The sequence below is a fragment of the Drosophila willistoni genome, assembly GCF_018902025.1.
Source record: "Drosophila willistoni isolate 14030-0811.24 chromosome XL unlocalized genomic scaffold, UCI_dwil_1.1 Seg141, whole genome shotgun sequence".
Classification (NCBI taxonomy): domain Eukaryota; kingdom Metazoa; phylum Arthropoda; class Insecta; order Diptera; family Drosophilidae; genus Drosophila; species Drosophila willistoni.
This window is the reverse complement of record NW_025814052.1, coordinates 14,073,304-14,090,610: the sequence shown is the minus strand read 5'-3', so window position 1 is coordinate 14,090,610 and position 17,307 is coordinate 14,073,304. Positions and strand designations below refer to the sequence as shown.

At 37.3% G+C, this 17,307-nt stretch overlaps 3 protein-coding genes across 5 annotated transcripts; all 3 read right to left on the bottom strand.

The window, feature by feature from the left end:
• Positions 1–42: 42 nt before the first annotated feature.
• Positions 43–5,750, bottom strand: LOC6641348 (probable serine/threonine-protein kinase irlF). Of its 2 annotated transcripts, none has more exons than XM_023175381.2 (5): positions 5,290–5,750; positions 4,460–5,192; positions 4,159–4,395; positions 3,942–4,097; positions 43–898 (listed from the first exon to the last, which is right to left on the bottom strand). In XM_023175381.2, the coding sequence occupies exons 1-5, from the start codon at positions 5,557–5,559 to the stop codon at positions 573–575; spliced, it is 1,722 nt and encodes a 573-aa protein (XP_023031149.1). In that variant the 5' UTR covers positions 5,560–5,750; the 3' UTR covers positions 43–572. The 2 variants fall into 2 exon arrangements, with proteins under 2 accessions (XP_023031149.1, XP_002064372.1); XM_002064336.4 differs by lacking the exon at positions 43–898 and adding an exon at positions 3,061–3,344.
• A 107-nt stretch (positions 5,751–5,857) lies between these two features.
• LOC6641347 (putative fatty acyl-CoA reductase CG5065) lies at positions 5,858–8,032 on the bottom strand. The gene is made up of 8 exons (XM_002064335.4): positions 7,946–8,032; positions 7,603–7,888; positions 7,305–7,541; positions 7,130–7,239; positions 6,676–7,079; positions 6,534–6,604; positions 6,344–6,469; positions 5,858–6,273 (listed from the first exon to the last, which is right to left on the bottom strand). The coding sequence occupies exons 1-8, from the start codon at positions 7,998–8,000 to the stop codon at positions 6,051–6,053; spliced, it is 1,512 nt and encodes a 503-aa protein (XP_002064371.2). The 5' UTR covers positions 8,001–8,032; the 3' UTR covers positions 5,858–6,050.
• A 1,588-nt stretch (positions 8,033–9,620) lies between these two features.
• LOC6641346 (actin-5C) lies at positions 9,621–12,728 on the bottom strand. Of its 2 annotated transcripts, none has more exons than XM_023175382.2 (2): positions 12,635–12,728; positions 9,621–11,077 (listed from the first exon to the last, which is right to left on the bottom strand). In XM_023175382.2, the coding sequence occupies exon 2, from the start codon at positions 11,067–11,069 to the stop codon at positions 9,939–9,941; it is 1,131 nt and encodes a 376-aa protein (XP_023031150.1). In that variant the 5' UTR covers positions 11,070–11,077; positions 12,635–12,728; the 3' UTR covers positions 9,621–9,938. The 2 variants fall into 2 exon arrangements, with proteins under 2 accessions (XP_023031150.1, XP_002064370.1); XM_002064334.4 differs by lacking the exon at positions 12,635–12,728 and adding an exon at positions 11,420–11,521.
• Between the last annotated feature and the right edge of the window lie 4,579 nt (positions 12,729–17,307).

Below are 17,307 nucleotides of genomic sequence, written 5' to 3'. Positions count from 1 at the left end.
TTGTTGTTCAAAAACTACAAAATTTACAATCTGTATTTACATATACAGCAGATTACAACCGTATAACGATACTTAAGGGACGATATAACCTTCCTTATAACCGATATTGTAGAATCAAATTTGTTTCATTTAACAAAATCCGACTTTTTGTTTTAGATTTTTCGTCATAAAACAAACTTTGTATATTTAAACATTATTCTGCTCAAAACTATGAATTCACATAGTTTATATGTTAATACAAATTTGGCCAAGTTACTGGGTGATTTGTGGAAATATAACGAGAGTACGGTGACTTTAGTGGCACACTGTAGATAGGCCCAAGTCTATACGAAGTTTATTTGAGAGCGTCAAAACGAAATTACTCACGCACAAATATAAGATTCAACATTTTTCCACTCAACCTTTCTGAGTGTATCGTTATAACAGGAATCTACTGCACATATATCTATTTATCATTAGTATTTGCACAATCTATATGCTTTTCCTTTGTATATACCTAGATGAGTTAGTTTCTACAATACTTTTGATGAATTTGTCCTTAATTTCCCTCTCCTTGGTTTCGTTTGTTCATACTATTGATCCACAAACTCAATTTTGATAAACTCTTTGCTCGTCTTATGGAAGCGTGAATTGTGCGTGGACAGGGACCACTTGGTCTTGAAACTCCTCGAACACACGAAGCATTCGTGTTCCTTTCCCTGGATTTGCGAGTGCCTGGAGGCGATGTGACGCCGCAAAGCATTCATCGACTTCAAACGCCGTTTGCAGAAGGAGCAAATGAACGGCATGTGGGTGCTTCCTGTCGAGGATTCATCATCGCTGCCCGCCGCAGTTGTCGTAGGAGTAGTTGGAGCTGGAGCAGGAGCAGCAAGTGCTGGGGCAGGAGCAGGAGAAGCAGCTAGAACAAAACAGATAGATAAATGTTATGAATTAGACAAGGATGGCTAATAATTTGTATTGAAAAGAGAAAGCAAGTACAACTTTTGTTTTTACATTTCTTGTTTTATTACATTTATTTTGAGTTTTTTTTTTTTTGATTTTTATTTTTTTCTGTTTTTTTTGTTTGTTTTTATTTTGCATATTTTCTGTTCTTAGCCAAGAAGAAAATGTTGAGTAATTTCCACTGATATACATATATATAGATTTTTATATATATTTGTTTATGACACAAAAACAAAAAAAAATTGCGAAATTGTACACATTTTTTTATACTCGAGGGCTTTTAGACTATTTCCCATAGAACCCATTTTTGTTTTTGTTTTGTTTGTTTTTGTTTTTTTGTCAGAAAATACAATTTTCAATTTTTCCAAATTTTTTTAATGAGATCCTTTTTGGTTCGTGTTGGGGTTGGGGTATGGTTAGAGAGAGGAGTTAGGTTTCGGGGGGAGGAAGGGAAGCGATAATTTCACGTTTGAATCTTTACTTTTGGGTCTGAATTTACTTATTTCTTTAGATATTTATAAATTTAATTACTAAATTACTTAAGAGAAACGCAACTTTTGACTACTTTGAGTAAATTTACAATTGAAAATTAGTTGCGCGTCTCCAAAAGTAATTGTTCTTTAAAAAAAAAAACATATACAAAAAATAATTTAAATTGATATTTCATTTTTTTCTTCTTCTTTTTTGTTAATACATATGTATGAGTTGTGTGTGTGTGTGTGTGTTTTTTTTTATTTTTCCTATATATTATCTTTAGTATGTGAAGGGAAGGGGGGTTCTATCTGTCTGGGTGCCCACTCGAATGGGTTAGGCTCCGAAAATACAATACTTTTTCAACTAATCTTTAGACTTGGCTACAAAAAAAAAAAAAGAAAACACTTTACAATCATAATAATAATAATAATAGTAATAATAATATATGTATATAAAAACATGTTACTTAAATCGATTATAGAATTTAAGTCTACCTAATTAGAGTTGCCTGAATGCTGCTTTGGGGGGCGGAAAGGAGGGACTAAAACTAATTGACACAATATACAATTGGGTGTTTTTTTTTTAATTTGTACAATTTAGTAAGTATTTTTTGTTGAGTTGAGCAAAATTTATATATTTTTAAATGGGGTTGACTACAAAATAAATCAGCTTGAAGCAAACAATTCATCATATTCTATATATATATATATACAATACAGTGAAACCTCGATATAACGAACTTCGTTATAACGAAAAACCCAATATAACGAATTTTTTGTTAAGTCCCTTGAAAGGACTAAGGTTTTACATTTCAGTACCTATAGCGAATCAATAGATATAACGAATAATTTTGCGATCCCCCTCAGATTCGTTTTATCGAGGTTTCACTGTAATTTAAACAATAATGAAGACCAAATTGAAAACAAAATTCGGCTGTATACTCTCTCTTTTTATAGAGTACAAGAGTGTGATGTTTGAAGAATGTTTTGGAAATTGGCTGGGTGGGTTTGGGTTCTGTCTTTCTATCTTCGGGTGATGCGAATGTTTTTTGTTTTGAATGAAACTTTGCTAACTATAATTAAATAAAAACTAGAGTATATATAGATGTATAAATTAGTTTTTCTTAACAAATATAGACCTACAGTTATATAATGACATGGCTCTTAATCAACTAAGGGATTACCAGCTCCATTTAACTGACTGACTGACTCTCTGACTGTGACAAATAGTTTGTTTTTGTTCTTTTTCCATGTATGTATGTTCCTGCTTTCTCTCTATGTATATAGACACATATATAAGTTAATGGGTTTCAAAAATTTAAACTCCAAAAGTGTTTTTGGTAATCTTCTTTCTTTTACATTTAGTCAGGGGCGGGCAGAGCTAAGTGGTGGTAGTGGAAAGGGGTGGGAGGGGGACAGTTAGTGCTATTTAATGACTGGAAATGTGCATTACTATTTTGGTTTTGCTTTTGCTTTTTCGCTCTCTCTCTCTATCTCTCTTATCAATAATTTTTTCTTTCTTTTAGTTTTTTTGAATGGGCTTTTGGTTATTACAATAATCGTTCTTAGTCTGATCTAGTCTCCTAAAAGCGATCATCTATATTTGTTTTTATGGACGTTGCTCTCTGACTCTCTCCTCTCTTTCTCTGTTAATTTATCTGCTGCTGCTTTGTTGTTGCTGTTGTTGTTGTTTTGTATTCCCCATTCAAAAGATTACCAATCAATTTTCCGTTTTAATTGCCACCTTTTGCTCATGGGATATGCGTATATGCTCCCTTAGGCTGTATTTATTCTTGAAATTCTTATTGCATAGATCGCATTTGCGTGGTGGTTGCGGTGTATGCTGCGTGCGAATATGTCTCCAAAGATTAACCGTGGTTATAACCATTTTGCAAAACTGACATTCTGTCCATTTATTATTGGGTGAATCTAAAAATATACAGAATAAAAAATAGGGCAGAGGTCAACAAACAAATTATGATTATACATAGGTAGTACGAGTACTAGTAGTAGTAGTAGTAGTAGATTGTTCCCAATAATAGTAACAACAACAACAACAACGACAACAATTACTATTAACAACAACATGAACATCCATCCACAGCAAGAAATTCAACAAAATAAAAGAATAACAACGAGAGAAAACACTTTGGAGACATATTCGAAACGCACACAGAAATAAATAAACATCTAATTTGATATAGGAAATATTACAAATATATGTATATCTATATAGCTGGGTAAAATACATTTAATAAAAGTCAATGTAAACAGAAATCGCTAAATGCTTTAATTCAACTGCCCAAAAGTATGCTACACATTTTTCCAAGTTGACCTGGTATTTTCTTTGAACAATAAATTTCTTTTTTAGGCATTTTGCGATTTTTGCTCTAGCAATTAATGAACTTAAAAGTTACAAAGGGGGTGGGGGGAGAAATTATAATACTATAGAATAAAAATACAATTTGTACAATTTCGCATTCACTCTCATAAATGATAACAAGAATTTCCGCATGGACAACTCACCATTTGTGCCGCTGGCCTTATTATCCGTTTTGACCGGCGTCACAGACACCGTAGTCGATGGAACTACTGTTGTTGGGGCACCAGTGCCCGCATCCTCTAATACCGCTTGAGTGGTCGTTGTTGTACCCGCTCCGCCCGCTGTGCCCAACAGTCGTGCTAAAGTGTAAGATTGATTACTTTCCGTTTCGATAAACGTTTTTTTAAGTTCCACACTCACTCATTTCGATGGCAATCTCTGCATTGTCCGGATCCGCTTGATATTTCTCTTCAATTTCGGATTCGGTTAATATCTCATATTCGGATGGATATTGTGCCACCGTCTGACCTGCCGCTGTTGTGGCATCCTGTGACGTTTGCGGCGTTGCACCATCGGATAAACGATCGTCCACTTCGCTGACTATATAATCGGGTATATCCATTTTAACTGGGCCGCGCAGAAATGTCATTTCAGCAGCTAAATGAAAGAATTTGATAATAATTAACTTGCTATTCTTTTTTTTTAATGTGTATTTGCTTACTTTTCACAATGGTCTGCTCATCCTTGACAACATAATCGACCGTTTCGGTGGTGTAGGTATTATCATCATCATCGGAGAAGGTTATTTTGCGTTTCTTCACCGAGCTGGCAGTGGGTAATGTTACAGCATTTGTTATGGTTAAATGTTGTGTTTGATGTTGTTGTGTTGTGGCCTGTTGTTGTTGTTGCTGCTGTTGGTTTTGTGTTTGTTGTTGCTGCTGCTGTTGTTGGGGCGGTTGTTGCTGCTGTTGCTGTTGTTGTTGTTGTGGTTGTGGCGGTGCCGATTGCACTTGAATGTGTTGAATTTGAGTGTTTTGTACATGATGATGATGGTGCTGCTGTTGCTGTTGTTGTTGTTGCTGCTGCTGTTGCGTTTGCTGGACTTGTTGCAGTTGAGCAGCAGCTACTTGAGTTTGCACTTGACTTGCCGCTGTTGCCTGCAACAGGGTAGCCGTTGGTATTTCGATAGTTTGGGTAGAAGCTCCATTCACTTGTTGTTGTTGTTGCTGCTGATGATGTTGTTGTTGCTGCTGTTGGTGCTGCTGCTGCAATTGCTGTTCATTGACAGCTCTTATGGTGCTGGGTATGGTTTTGATCAATTTATGCTCACTGATCAATGGTGCCACTGGCAATTGGGGTTTCTCCTTCTCCTCGGCTGTTAGTCCCTGGACAGCCAATAGTTCGGCAGTTTGCAAAAATGATTGCAAAGCCTCTTGCTGAACATTCACTTCGCCCTAGCAACAAAAAACATTCGTATCAATTTAGAAGGAAAGAGTTAAGAAAGAGAGCGCATCAAACAGATCGTCTTTCAAATTGTAAACAAAAACCCACCTGATACATAAACTCAATTATCGAGTTGAGATCTTCAAATTTGATAAACTTAAATATTATAACCGGATGTGGATGCGGATTCTCTTTGAATATCTCTTTAAAGTATGACGAACAGGACGATAGGACCACCTTGTGGGCCTTAATCTTCCGTCCATCCACACACAGGCTGACATCGACGAAATCATCGTTTAGCCTGTGATTATCCAACGAGTAGGTTAAATGGCGTAGATAATTATTCCAACGCAACGAGTATTGCTGTGTGGTGGCCATTATCGCTCTTGTCCTTTCTTGTGTGTTTTCGCCTCCGCCTCCACAGCGCCACCCCCTCGCACACACAGAAAACCAATTCTGTGTTCCCTTTGCCCGTTTCCGATTCCGAGTCGGATCTTAATCCAATTAACTGTTGTTGTTAGGAAGCACCTAGGGAAACACACAAGTTTACAATTCCTTGTTCCTTGACACAAATGCCAATTATTTGCTCAATTCTATTTTCTCTCTGGTTTTCGTTTATTTTCCGTTCCGTTTTGCACCTGATTTTCTTTATTTATTATTTTATTTTTTTTTTTTAGCGAGCCATTTTGTTTTTTACTCAGACTTGTACTTCGATAAGTTATCGATAACAATAACAAAATGCATTTTGAGAGTGCTGCATCTGCTCACCCTTTTTTTCCAACAGATGGCGTCTTTACAATAACCGTTACCATTTAAAACTACGCAAAAAAAAAAAAAACGTAAACTAGAACGAAATGTATAACATATTCTTAGAATATTTTCAGAAGCAATTTATACAGCAGGAACATCAAAAAACCATAAATCACTGCTCGAATCGTGAAATCCAGAATATAGAATATTTTTAAACGAAAACGTGCCGCTTTACTGCTATTCGGACTCTCGCCTAATAGAAATTCCTTGGCTCCGCGTATTCCATTCCGAAAGAAGGCCACATAATCAATATTTGAATGTTGCATGAAACCAAATGTTACACTGCCATACAAAATAGATCATTGTTATAATTCGGAATTCGGTAACAAATTGTTATGCAATCATTACTCACATTTCATTTTGTTGCACCATATCGTGCAGGGCGCGAAAATTTTGATTTTGAAAATGCCATTCGGTAGTTGCAAACACTTGCAAGGCACTAAATGCAGCAAAAATGCGACGTTGAAGTTTAAGAAGGCTGAGAATTAGACAAATATTCATTAGAAATATGTCTAGAAACCTTGATAAATTCCATTACTCACAAGGGTTTCTCATTAGACAGACGCAAAAGAGTATCTACCACAATGGCCATCATAATGTGCATGGTAAAGAACTATTGAGGAAATAGAAAATTTAATTAGAATTTAAATTTACTTGGACACATGTACATATGTGTAAACTCACCCTCATAAAATGCAGTACGGGGCAAAGGGTTATACTGCCACCCGGTAGCCAAAGTGTTCTTTCGAATGGATTCTGTCTGATATAGGTCTTACCTATATCAATAACCTGACCCATGGTTATAGGTGATATGTTTGCTGTCGCACAATTGACCACATATAAAGGTTTATCATCCTTTTCCATTATTTCTAGACTCTTTGTTTTAACTGGAGTGGGTGTGATTAGATATTTATATGCAGCTATGATTAGGCCACGCACTACAATATCCACGGGCACGAAATCCACAATACAATCGGGATCACAGTTCTGTGAACGTAAAATGCCAACGCCACAGGCAACCAAAAGACCAGTGGGACCATTAAAATTATCTGTCCAACCCGGAACGGGTTCCTCCAATGTGGATATGACTAGAAGAGGGACGTTAAAGCGGAATCTAATACTCCATTTGGAAACTTACCTATCGAGGGTCTAAATATAAAAATGGGCAACTGATCCCGATAGGAATTGACCACATGCTCGGCCAGGCTTTTGGTAAATGTATATGTATTCGGTTGGAAGTTGCCATATCTGGAAATTTGCTTGGGTTTTCGGAGTTCAAAGTTCATAGCTAATATTCGTATTTTCCAACTTACTTTAGACTGTATATATTGAGTGTTTGCTCATCATAGGTCTCAGCCAATTTGATGGTTGTACGCCAATCCGCTAGTGGTGGATAGACACGTTCCTCCACCTCTAGAACACTGGGATTCGAATAGGTAGTTGATACATGGACAAAGGCTTTCAGTTTTTTCCATTGCAAAGCCAATTTGATGAGCTCATGCGTGCCACGTGTATTCATTAGGATCGCAGAGCGTAAAGGATCATCAAATCTATTGATGAATACTTTCGAATATTTCGTTTGGTTTACGCTTTTGGGTCTTTATTACATACCGCACACTGGCCGCCGAATGATAGACGACGGTTACATTGTTCAAACGACTCAAGTCGACGGAACTTATACCTAATCCCAATTCCGTTACATCACCCCGTATGGGAATCACTTTGGCCAATGATTCCGGCTGTTCTTCCCTGAGACGTTGATATAATTTCGAGTCGAGTTGGTCTTTCAAACGTTGCTCGACCGATTGACCCTTCTTGGGGCGTAGCAAGACATAGATCTTACCTAAGCTGGTACATGAACGCAACAATTTCTCAATTAACGCCTTGCCGAGAAAACCTAAACAAGATTACGTGGAAATCAGTTAAACTGCGGTGAAGGGTTCCCCCAACTCACCCGTCCCGCCAGTCACGAAAATCTCTTGATCCTTAAAGGCTGATGAAATTGACATTTTCGTTACCGCGTTACCTAACAGCTCGCCGTTCAGTCTTGCTCTGTCCTCTCCGTTTTCGAATTTGTCGTAAGCATATGCTAAATGGTTTACTGACTGACCCTGCCATTGAGATCAATTTACTGAATATTCAATACATTTTCCCCCCACATGTGTCTGCACGATTGTGAAAAGTCCAGATTCCATGTAAGGGGCAACTTTGGCAAACAAAAATCAGAAAAATATATCTAAAGTATTACTATAAATTTTGGATATACGGGGTAGCCCACCCAACATTTTCCTTTCAGTCTATAAAGAAAAACCTTAGATTTTTTGAAATTTTTTGTTGTTTTTGAAAACTATGCCCCACCCATGTAAATACGAATATATATACATATATATGCATATGTACGTATGTGTATGTACATTCCTAAATTTACAATTTTTAATTAGATTTACATATGTATTTTTTTTTTTTTAATTTATAGGACATTGTATATCTTTCTTATACATATAAGAACCTAGAACGAATTTATTTGTTTCTAAATTTAAGTTGTATTAGATACCGGAAATACAAAAAAGTTTTTAAACTATATCGAACCTAAACCAATGAATAACTGCCTAATCTTTTCAATTAATTTGAGAAAATATTTTATTGAGAAAAGTACTTAAATTATTTTAGATAAGTCCAAATCATAATTCATTTATCATTGTGAACTAGTTGAATGAGCATAAAAACCCCAACAACATTCAAAGAAGATGCCACATGAGAGACATTAGTTGTTGTTGCCCATGGCATTTACTGTTCCCGTTTCATGCATACATACAAATGAGGAGCGCACACAGCATTCCAGAAAGAAGACAAAAACTAAGCCAACAGATTAAACCAATTTCGAGCATTTAAAACGGCATCTTAAACGCAACGAGAAGAAGTCGACGACGATGACGACGACACGCATTGATCGATGATTAGCATTAGTCGCATTCGGTTCATTGACCTCGATAAACGACAGCAAAAGCCAACTAAGTTAGATTTAGCTCCACTAAATCAATTCCCAACGGTAAACGAAGAGCGGGGCCAGAACATTCAGTTTACATTTGTTGTTGTTGTTACTGCTGCTGGCTGCTGCATACCATTTCCATTAAAAACATTTTACCGCTACAGCAGCAGCAGCAGCACATAAAAGAGAGCGGGAAAGAGGCGCAGCAAGCAATCTTTGGGGGAAAAGGCAAAAAAAAAAAAAAACACAGTTAACTTTGATAGTTTGGTTTTTTGTTTTCTCATATTTTTGTTTCAGTTTGTTTTTTTTTTGTTTCTTTGTTTATAATTACATCGCCATAATTCAAAAATAATACATAAGGTTGCGTTTTGAAAAATTTTACAAAACTCTAAGTGTTTGTGTAGTTGGTGTTTCTCAATCTCTTGGGGTTTTGCAAGCATTTTTTGTTTTATCATCTTCTCATTTCGCGCTTTGGGGAATAATTCTTTTTGTTGCTGTCTTTTTTTGCTTGTTGTCAGAAGTAGCGAGTGTAGGTGTTGTTAGGTGTGAATGTTGTGTGTGTGTGATGAGAGGGGCGGAACGGGGTGTGTGTGTGTGTTTTTTTCGTGTGGAATGGCAGAAATATGCTGTTTTGCTTTTCTTTTTCTTTCATTTTACTTTTCACGTTATATTAAAGGTATCAAAAAAAAAAAAAAAACAAAAAGTACATAGTAATAATTATATCTCAATGTGGAATAAATTAAATTAATGCTAGAACACAACACGACGGAGGGCAGGGATCCCCACACAGGTGATAAAGATGATAGATAGGTGTTGTTGTGCTGCACTCTCCTTCTCCTCTTCCTCCTCCTTCTTCTTATTAATTTTCTTCAACGCTCTATCACTCGCTCTTCCACTACTGCTGCTGCTTCCTCTTTCTACTCCTTTAACCGTTTCCTCTGCTCCGACAAGTGGATGCTTAGAAGCACTTGCGGTGCACAATGGATGGGCCAGACTCATCGTATTCCTGCTTGGAGATCCACATCTGCTGGAAGGTAGACAGGGAAGCCAAGATGGAACCACCGATCCATACGGAGTATTTACGCTCTGGTGGAGCAATGATCTTGATCTTCATGGTGCTGGGGGCCAGAGCAGTGATTTCCTTCTGCATACGGTCAGCAATGCCTGGGTACATGGTGGTACCACCGGACAGAACAGTGTTGGCATACAGATCCTTACGGATATCGACATCGCACTTCATGATCGAGTTGTAGGTGGTCTCGTGGATGCCGCAGGCTTCCATACCCAAGAACGAGGGCTGGAACAGAGCCTCGGGGCAACGGAAACGCTCATTGCCGATGGTGATGACCTGACCGTCGGGAAGTTCATAGGACTTCTCCAACGATGAGCTTGAGGCAGCGGTGGCCATCTCCTGCTCGAAGTCAAGAGCAACATAGCACAGTTTCTCCTTGATGTCACGAACGATTTCACGCTCAGCTGTGGTGGTGAACGAGTAACCACGCTCGGTGAGGATCTTCATCAGATAGTCGGTCAAATCGCGACCGGCCAAATCCAGACGGAGGATGGCATGTGGCAGGGCATAACCCTCATAGATGGGCACAGTGTGGGAGACACCATCACCAGAATCCAGGACAATACCGGTGGTACGACCAGAAGCGTACAGGGAGAGCACAGCCTGAATGGCCACATACATGGCTGGGGTGTTGAAGGTCTCGAACATGATTTGTGTCATCTTCTCACGATTGGCCTTGGGGTTCAGGGGAGCCTCGGTCAACAGAACGGGGTGCTCCTCGGGGGCCACACGCAGCTCATTGTAGAAAGTGTGATGCCAGATCTTCTCCATATCGTCCCAGTTGGTCACAATACCGTGCTCAATGGGATATTTCAGGGTAAGAATACCACGCTTGCTCTGGGCCTCATCACCCACATAGGAATCCTTCTGTCCCATGCCAACCATCACACCCTGGTGACGTGGACGACCCACAATGGAGGGGAAGACAGCGCGTGGCGCATCATCGCCAGCGAAACCAGCCTTGCACATACCGGAGCCATTGTCGACAACCAATGCAGCAACTTCTTCGTCACACATTTTGTAAGCTGCAAAAAAAAAAAGAAAAGAAAACCGAAAATTAGCATCAAAAGAAGCCAAAAAGAACACCATCACCCCGCCCCGCCCTTGTAAGCGGCATCGTGGTTGACTCTCTTGAATTTCACTCTCCAAAAGGAAAAAGCCGGTGCAAATGTGTATGCGGCAAATGAAGAAAAAAAAATGGCGGCTCTCCTCACACATTAAAAAAAAAAGAAAAGAACTAAAAACCAACAGAGGCGGGGGAGCATTGCATCTTGACGCAACAATTCTAGTTTTTCTTTTTATTAATTAAGTTTTCCCGTTCCTAAGCTTTTCCAAACCGTCCCACAAAATTTTCAACACTTATTCACCTTTTCTTTTTTATATGTTCAAAAGCCGAGAAAAGAATTTGATTGCTAGTTTTAAGCTTGAGAGCCGAACCGCACTGTCTGACTGCCGAAAGAGGAATGAACAGTTAACTGCCATTTTTGATCACGCTGCTGTTGCCGCTGCAGCTACGCGGCGTTGGCGTCGTTGCTCTCTCTCTCTCGCGCTGCTCCCTATCTCCCTCTTTGTTGCTCACGGTCTTGCTTATGCAGCACCGCTCACATTAGAAAGAGAGAGACTTAGCAGGCAACATTTTGTGACCATATATGGTCATGTTTCGAAGCGAAATCGAACGGCAATGCGACAACAGCAGCAACAGCAAGGAGAGCCAGAGCCAAGGTTTTCTCTCTTCTCTCCATTTGGCAAAACCGGCATTTTATTAGTTACTTGTTGTTGTCTTGCCAAATAAATTTATTAATTTTCTTTTTTTTATTATTTCATTTCTAGAACTATTTTTTGTCGACCTACGTCATGTCTTGGCTAAAAACAATATAGTAAAAAAAAAGCAGTTTCAACCGACCTCTAAGCCAGAAATAGAAATTACTGTTGCTGCGACAGCGAATGAGAACCGTTACATTTTTTTTTTTGAAAGCTGAATTATGGCGTGGGAAAATATAGAAAGTGGCAACTATTTTATAAATGCTTAAATTAAAAAGTGTCACCAATAAGAGAATTCGGTGAAATTTTTGCATTATGATATTAAAATGAAATACAAAACTATTGACGGGGTCAAACCCATAAATATTTATGTATTGGTAGAATGCTAATTGTCCTAGCTTGGAAATCATTTTCAACTTGAAGCACTTATTTTTTTTTTTTTGAGTTATTTCTCAAGAATTTTGAACATGACGAAATAAATATCGTCAAGTGTTGTTGGTAAGGGGCCTGGTATCTTATCAGCTCAAACGATTATAAAAGAACGAAAACCCTATTATATCAGGGGATTTGATTTTAGCACATTGGTTTATTTCGGGCAATTTTGTTTATCATTTGCTTGGGTTTCTACCCCAAAATTTTTGTTGCCTTTATCATATACACTTGGTTTTGATCATTTTTAGTCACTTATAGCACTTGCAAAAAAATTGTTGGCTTTCAAAATGTACGTAGTATAGAGATATTGTGTAAATCCATATGATTTTTGGTCGCACTGTTTTCTGTACATATTTATGTATGTATGTTTTAACCATTTGGTTACTTACTTTTGGTCTGTTTTTTTAGATTAAAATTAAATTAATATAAATTAAGTCTTTTGGTGAGTTTTGTGTCTGGGAATTATCGTATCCACTCAGCACAAGAACTGAAACTGTAATGACATGAAAACTGGTCGCTGTGTGGGGTTTTATAAAGCCCGCTTTACCCCATAGCAAAATCACAAGCCGGCAAACATAATCAACGAGACAACGATGACGACGACGACGTCACTCATATGGTCGGTTAAAACTCCTTATCAGTGTCGTTACTAAAGTTTTACCATATATGGGTATGAATTGAAATTTCAGAGAATTTCCTGCGCTGTCTCGCTCTTTTTGGCTCTCTCAACTGGCTACAACATATATACATATGTATGTATACATTCACTTATAGATACATTTGGGTGTGTACATATAAACGAATGTATTTCAACGTTTTTACCATCGATGAGAGAGGGTTTCTCAAAATCGGGTTCGTTCGCTGTGTTTTTGGGCTTGCCCTTTAATCATGAGTACACACAAATGATTGTGTGTGTATGTGTGTGTATCTGCAATGGTCAGTTTCAATTCATGTGACTCAATATGAGTAATATCGAAGTACAAAGAATTTAAAGGTTTTTTGGGAAAAGTACAAAGGCATGATGATTAAGGAGTTATCAGTCTTCAATATGAAAGGCAAATATATATGCACGATATGAACATAAGTTCTTTATGATTTTATTAACTTCGTAGAAAGCACGTACATGTGTTTGTATTTGCTTAATCTTATTATTTTTGTCTACGAAGGCAAATTTTCAGAGATATTTACAAATTTTTTCGTTCAATAAACTTTACCAAAAGTTAGCTCAATCAAATTGCAGAGTATTCAATAGCCAATATTCTATGAGATATTCTCTTTGCATAAGCCGGTTTTTGAATAATAACGGGCGCCAGAGCATCACACAAACTGCCAACACACACACACACAAATACAGCCTAGCATGGCAGACAGCACCGTTTTGCGTTTGCGCAACAGAGACAGCTAGAGAGAGACTTACACTCGCACACTCAGTTTCAGTCACGCTCACATTCGTAAGCGGCGCTCGCTCATTCACTTGCCGTGCATCTCTCTTGCCTGTGACTGAGTCAGAGTTTTTGTCGGCGGCTTATCAAGAACCCTCCATGGGAGACGCCTTGAATTAATAATAACTTTAAAAGAATAATCATTTTGAGGATGTGTTACTCTATCCTTTTGTTAAGAATTTTATATTGATGGCAATAGTGAAAGAGGGGAAAGCTGTGCTGGCAGATTTGAGTAAATTTTTGTTCATGTGTGTTTGTGTGTGTGCGTGCAGAAAGCTGTTTTTTTTTGTAACGGCAATTGGTTAAATACAATTTACATAGTTTGATTATATATTTATGTACCTACATACATATGTACAAATAAGTATTTATTTTCGTTTCGTATGAATAGATTTGTTTGTTTGTTTGTTATTATTCATCGAACTAATTTTTGTTGTTTAAATAATTGCCTATTTTGGGACAAAATGACACACAAAAAAGGTTATAACTACACAGACATAGACTGTGAGGCAGAGGGAGAGAGAGATGTACATACATATGTAGAGAGTAAGTTTCTCTCTTTGGTCAAGAGGAGTGGCAGCGACTAATGGTGACGATGACGATGACGTTGCGCCCCAAACGACAACTGGCAACACCCCTTGCCGATTCTCCCCCCTCGATTTCGCACAATCTTCCCCTTTTTCATACATATCAGATTGCATTTTACCGCATTTGGTTGAAACTTTGGTTTTGGAAAAAATTTGAAATCGTTATTTGCAATTGGCTATACAATTCCATATAAAACAATTTCATTTACACTAAACAACAATTTCAAGGTAATGCAAACGAAATTGGAGCTGGAAGACCGCTTCTCTTGTTTTATTTCGCTGCATGCCTCAGCAGAATGTTGATTTTTCTACATTCTTGTGTGTGCCGTCAAGGCAATCATCACCATCATCATCATGATCATGATTAACATTAACAGCATCATCCAAAATTATCTTATCGGCACCTGCTTGAAAATTGCTTATACCGTTCTAAACACACACACACACACACACACACACATAGCGAGAGAAAAAACTGGTTCTTAAATCGTTAAGAAAATAACCCCAAAGTGGGTAATAGTTTAAGGCCTTTAAAAAGAAAATTGCTGCGGGAAATGAAAAGCTTTAAACAGAAAAAAAATGAAAACTAGATTCATGAATGCGATCATATCTTCCAAAAAACAGAAAAACAACTCTGAATTAAAATGGAAATTGGATTAATTAAGAGATTAGTTTGGGAGTAAACTGTGAAAAACTTTAACTTATTGAATTAACTTGTTAGATGTGAAAAAGTGTTGCCAAGATATCTTTCTTTTCTTTATTCATTTATTGAATATGAATTGCTTTGGAATTTTTTGTTAATAAATTTTGCAATTTATTTTGCTTATCATATTTACACTATCGATCAAGTGATATTATGGCCTTGTATCATTCACACCAACGCGATGGACAATTTTTCCTCCCCCCTCAACCCCCTCTCAGCTATCTCCTTTCACTTGATGCCAGATCTATCTATATATTCAATTAAGACAACAATTAATGATGATGCCTTTGCTTGATGCTGCTGATCAACAATGTAGCCAAAAACCCACCTCAAACCAAATAATAACAACAACAACAAGTTGCGGTGAAAATATTAGCAGCTAACTAACGGTAACCATGGTGGCTATACATTCATATGTACATACATACATACACATGCGTGAGTGCGTTTGCATGTGCGTGTGCGTATGTTAATGGCAGCAGAAAAAACGAAAAAAATTAATTGCGAAAAATGTAAAAATTTTCACATTCAATGACCTTGACAATGGCTTTGGCTTTAGTTAAAGCTACAAATAAATGTACAAACATATGCACATATTTATCTCCATACCGATAAACTACAACTCTTTATGGATACTTGTCTAAACACTCACACACACAGAAAGACACATACACAAGTCGTTGTATGTATGTTTGTGTGTAGAAAACGTGACGAGTTACGTACTTTTTGGAGAAAGGTCGTTGATCATGGTTAAAGAGTAAGTGTGTGTGCAGCTGAGATGGAGATGTTGTTGTTGTTATTGCCGACTTCAAGTCAACAACGCTCAACTTGAAGTTAAGCGCTGTTTTTGGCAATTTTGTGTATTTCTAGTTTTAATCAAAAACAAAAAAAAAACCACGCTAGGCCAAGTTAAGTCAGCAGCTGCCTTTCTGTGCCTCTGCCTCCATGTATGTATGTATGTATGTATCTCCTCCAGTCTATGTACATACCTCTCGCTACATTCAATGAACGGACAAGGTCATAGTCATCTTAGCTTGGCAGATTTCTTTCGTCAATTTCTTTTCAAAAGATGGTCTTGAAAATGGTTTAAATGGCACAAAAACATCTGATCAAAGATTAATGAACTTAAGTGCAAAACTTTGTGAATAGAATTAAACTCTTATCTAATGCGAGGACGATTCTAACAATAAAATCTTACAGTTGTGTGGATCATAAAGATATTTCGGAGACCAAGTTAAATAAGTTGTTCAAGTTTCGTTTAATTGCCATAAAACTGTTAAGTTTGTGCAAATATTTTTTCATTGGGAATATCCAATAAAACAAAATTAACAATTGATAATTATCAAGTTAATTGATGGTTAATTGTAAAAAAAAAAACCTGCATGCAATTGCCTTTTAAAGTCTTTTCGTTTGATAAGACACACACAGACTTGAAATTTCAATTTCAAAATTATTTGCGTGAAACAAAATGATTTATAAGTCATTTTTTGTTTTGTGGATTCAAAAATTTCACCTGGAATGCCAATGTTCGTTTAAATTGATGCGTGCCTACAATATGTATACGACTGGTGGGACAGTGGGTGAGGGAGGGGGGGAGGAGTGGCGTGTGTGTGTGATGTCTGCCTCTTTCACTTTACCTTCCAAAGTGGGTGCAATTTCTGACATCATGAGAAATTGTCTGCAGTCTTCATTTCGCCAAAATAAAAGCAGTAAAAATAATTAGCCATCCAAAAGAAAATAAATTTATCAAAAATGCATCAAATGGATAACCCAATGCACAAATTAAAGATTTCAATGCAATTTAATTTCTTTTAAAAACAAATTTTATTTCAATAATAAATTAAGTGTGATTGCAAATGTTTAACTAAATAATTTTTTTTTACTTTAAAGTACATTTCGTGAGTTGATTGTACTTTGTTGTGATGAAAATCATTCAAATTCCTAAAGAGAGCATCACAAAATGTTTGTTTGCTGGGTTCAAGTCGAATCTCTTTTAGTGCAAAGGAAAAGTGATTTATTTTATTGAGTCATTTAGTTGGCCAGACATCTCTTTCCCTCTCGTTGCGGTAGTCCCCCAATTGCATCCACACTTTGAGCCATCTCTATCTCTATCCCTCGTTCAGTAACTGTCTGCTCTCTCTATATGTGTGTGGATGAAGGTGTAATAGCAATTGTACTTGATACACATACATACACTAACACTAAGTAAGTAGGTAGGAGTCTTGTCTCTCAGACTTGGCGTCTTGCTTTGCGCCTCCGTCTTATGTTTCGTCTCTTTTGTTTTTTTTTTTTTTTTTATTCTTGTTGTTTGTGTGTGTGTTTTTGCGGCG

Excerpts from the sequence above, each read along its gene's own strand:
- LOC6641346 (XM_023175382.2), bottom strand. The coding sequence starts at position 11,069 with ATGTGTGACGAAGAAGTTGCTGCATTGGTTGTCGACAATGGCTCCGGT.
- LOC6641347 (XM_002064335.4), bottom strand. The coding sequence starts at position 8,000 with ATGTCAATTTCATCAGCCTTTAAGGATCAAGAGATTTTCGTGACTGGC. Across the intron at positions 7,889-7,945 it reads TTTCGTGACTGGCGGGACGG|GTTTTCTCGGCAAGGCGTTA; the intron begins GTGAGTTGGGGG and ends AATCTTGTTTAG. Across the intron at positions 6,470-6,533 it reads CTGTCTAATGAGAAACCCTT|CCTTCTTAAACTTCAACGTC; the intron begins GTGAGTAATGGA and ends TCTAATTCTCAG.
- LOC6641348 (XM_023175381.2), bottom strand. The coding sequence starts at position 5,559 with ATGGCCACCACACAGCAATACTCGTTGCGTTGGAATAATTATCTACGC. Across the intron at positions 4,098-4,158 it reads AGAGATTGCCATCGAAATGA|CACGACTGTTGGGCACAGCG; the intron begins GTGAGTGTGGAA and ends CTTACACTTTAG. Across the intron at positions 899-3,941 it reads TAAGGCCAGCGGCACAAATG|CTGCTTCTCCTGCTCCTGCC; the intron begins GTGAGTTGTCCA and ends GTTTTGTTCTAG.